General features: G+C 51.4%; 1 protein-coding gene across 1 annotated transcript in view; it reads left to right on the top strand.

Annotated features, from left to right (window-relative positions):
• The window catches only part of LOC108799309 (connector enhancer of kinase suppressor of ras 2-like), a gene marked incomplete at its 3' end in the record, with an annotated part of 301,637 nt that extends 300,064 nt beyond the window's left edge, over positions 1–1,573 (top strand). The window contains exons 17-18 of the mRNA XM_018571158.1: positions 481–656; positions 1,500–1,573. Of these exons, the coding sequence (XP_018426660.1) occupies positions 481–656; positions 1,500–1,573 (250 nt within the window). The remainder of the gene's footprint in view (positions 1–480; positions 657–1,499) is intronic.
• Between the last annotated feature and the right edge of the window lie 233 nt (positions 1,574–1,806).

Raw genomic sequence — 1,806 nt, 5'->3', positions numbered from 1 at the left:
CCCCCTCCCCCGCAGGTGATAAGGCTTTTATAAGTAAGCGATGTTAGTGAATACTTAGTGACATGAAATACCCAATTAAAGCAAAAATCAGATTTTCGGCTCGCAGCTGATTGGACGATGAAAGTGAACACATCGGAGTGACGGCCGCAGGCGGGAGATTCCGCGACCGCTGAAGCTGTGAGAATACGGAAACATTGTAACCAAAACTTTCCTTCCTTTTTTTTTTTGGTGGCTGAAAGGAAACAAAGTTGCGTCACTCTTTCCCTGCTCAGCCGCGTTTAACCCCGTCACCGCCGGTTAGGCGCTCGCCACGCCTGGTTCTTTCACTCCGTTGTCAGGTGACGGCTGCACGCCGGGCAGCCCCGGGAGCCGGTGACGAATGAAAACGAATCGTTAGCGATAATCTGGGAACGAACTTTCAGTTGCGGCAAAACAATCGCATTCTGCCGCGTGGATGACGCTTTTCTCTCCGTCCGGCAGGAAGTTCTCTGACCAGCGGGAGCAGACGGAGGATTTCCTGCAAGGATCTCGGCCACGGCGACTGTGAGGGATGGCTCTGGAAGAAGAAAGACGCCAAAGGTTACTTCACCCAGAAGTGGAAGAAGTATTGGTTCATCCTGAAGGATTCCTCCCTCTACTGGTACACCAACCAAAACGTGAGTCACCGCTCTCTGACCGTCTCCTGTAGTATGTCTTCAGTCTCTGACCATCTCCTGTACTATGTCTGCAGCCTCTGACCGTCTCCTGTAGTATGTCTGCAGTCTCTGACCATCTCCTGTACTATGTCTGCAGTCTCTGACCGTCTCCTGTAGTATGTCTGCAGTCTCTGGCCATCTCCTGTAGTATGCCTGCAGCCTCTGACCATCTCCTGTAGTATGCCTGCAGTCTCTGGCCATCTCCTGTAGTATGCCTGCAGTCTCTGACCATCTCCTGTAGTATGCCTGCAGTCTCTGACCGTCTCCTGTAGTATGTCTGCAGTCTCTGACCGTCTCCTGTAGTATGTCTGCAGTCTCTGACCATCTCCTGTAGTATGTCTGCAGTCTCTGACCATCTCCTGTAGTATGTCTGCAGTCTCTGACCATCTCCTGTAGTATGTCTGCAGTCTCTGACCATCTCCTGTAGTATGTCTGTAGTCTCTGACCATCTCCTGTAGTATGTCTGTAGTCTCTGACCATCTCCTGTAGTATGTCTGTAGTCTCTGACCATCTCCTGTAGTATGTCTGTAGTCTCTGACCGTCTCCTGTAGTATGTCTGTAGTCTCTGACCATCTCCTGTAGTATGTCTGTAGTCTCTGACCGTCTCCTGTAGTATGTCTGTAGTCTCTGACCGTCTCCTGTAGTATGTCTGTAGTCTCTGACCATCTCCTGTAGTATGTCTGTAGTCTCTGACCATGTATATTTGTCAGTCTCTGCCGGTGTTCTCTCTGAGGGGAGGTCACACGTAGGGAAGAGCCGCCCATTGAGGTGACATTCCGTCTGATTTCCTCTCTCTCTCTCCAGGACGAGAAGGCCGAGGGGTTCATCAGCCTCCCGGAATTCAGGATAGATCGCGCCATCGAATGCCGGCGGAAACAGTAAGTAGACAGACGCGCCGCTTCCCATCACCCGCATATAGCGGAGCGCAGGAACGTCACTCGGCGGGATCCAACGTGTCATTACAGGAGGTGACACTGATTATAGATATTCCCGTGTATGGTGTCAGCGGGGAAACTACATATCACATCTGTCTGCACGTCACATACACTATATCGCCAGAAGTACTGGGTCGCCTTCACACGCACATGAACTCTAATGGCCCCCCAGTCTT

This window comes from Nanorana parkeri, unplaced genomic scaffold (genome assembly GCF_000935625.1).
Source record: "Nanorana parkeri isolate BGI_ZX_2015 unplaced genomic scaffold, ASM93562v1 scaffold1689, whole genome shotgun sequence".
NCBI lineage: Eukaryota > Metazoa > Chordata > Amphibia > Anura > Dicroglossidae > Nanorana > Nanorana parkeri.
This window is presented reverse-complemented; position numbering and strand designations above follow the sequence as displayed.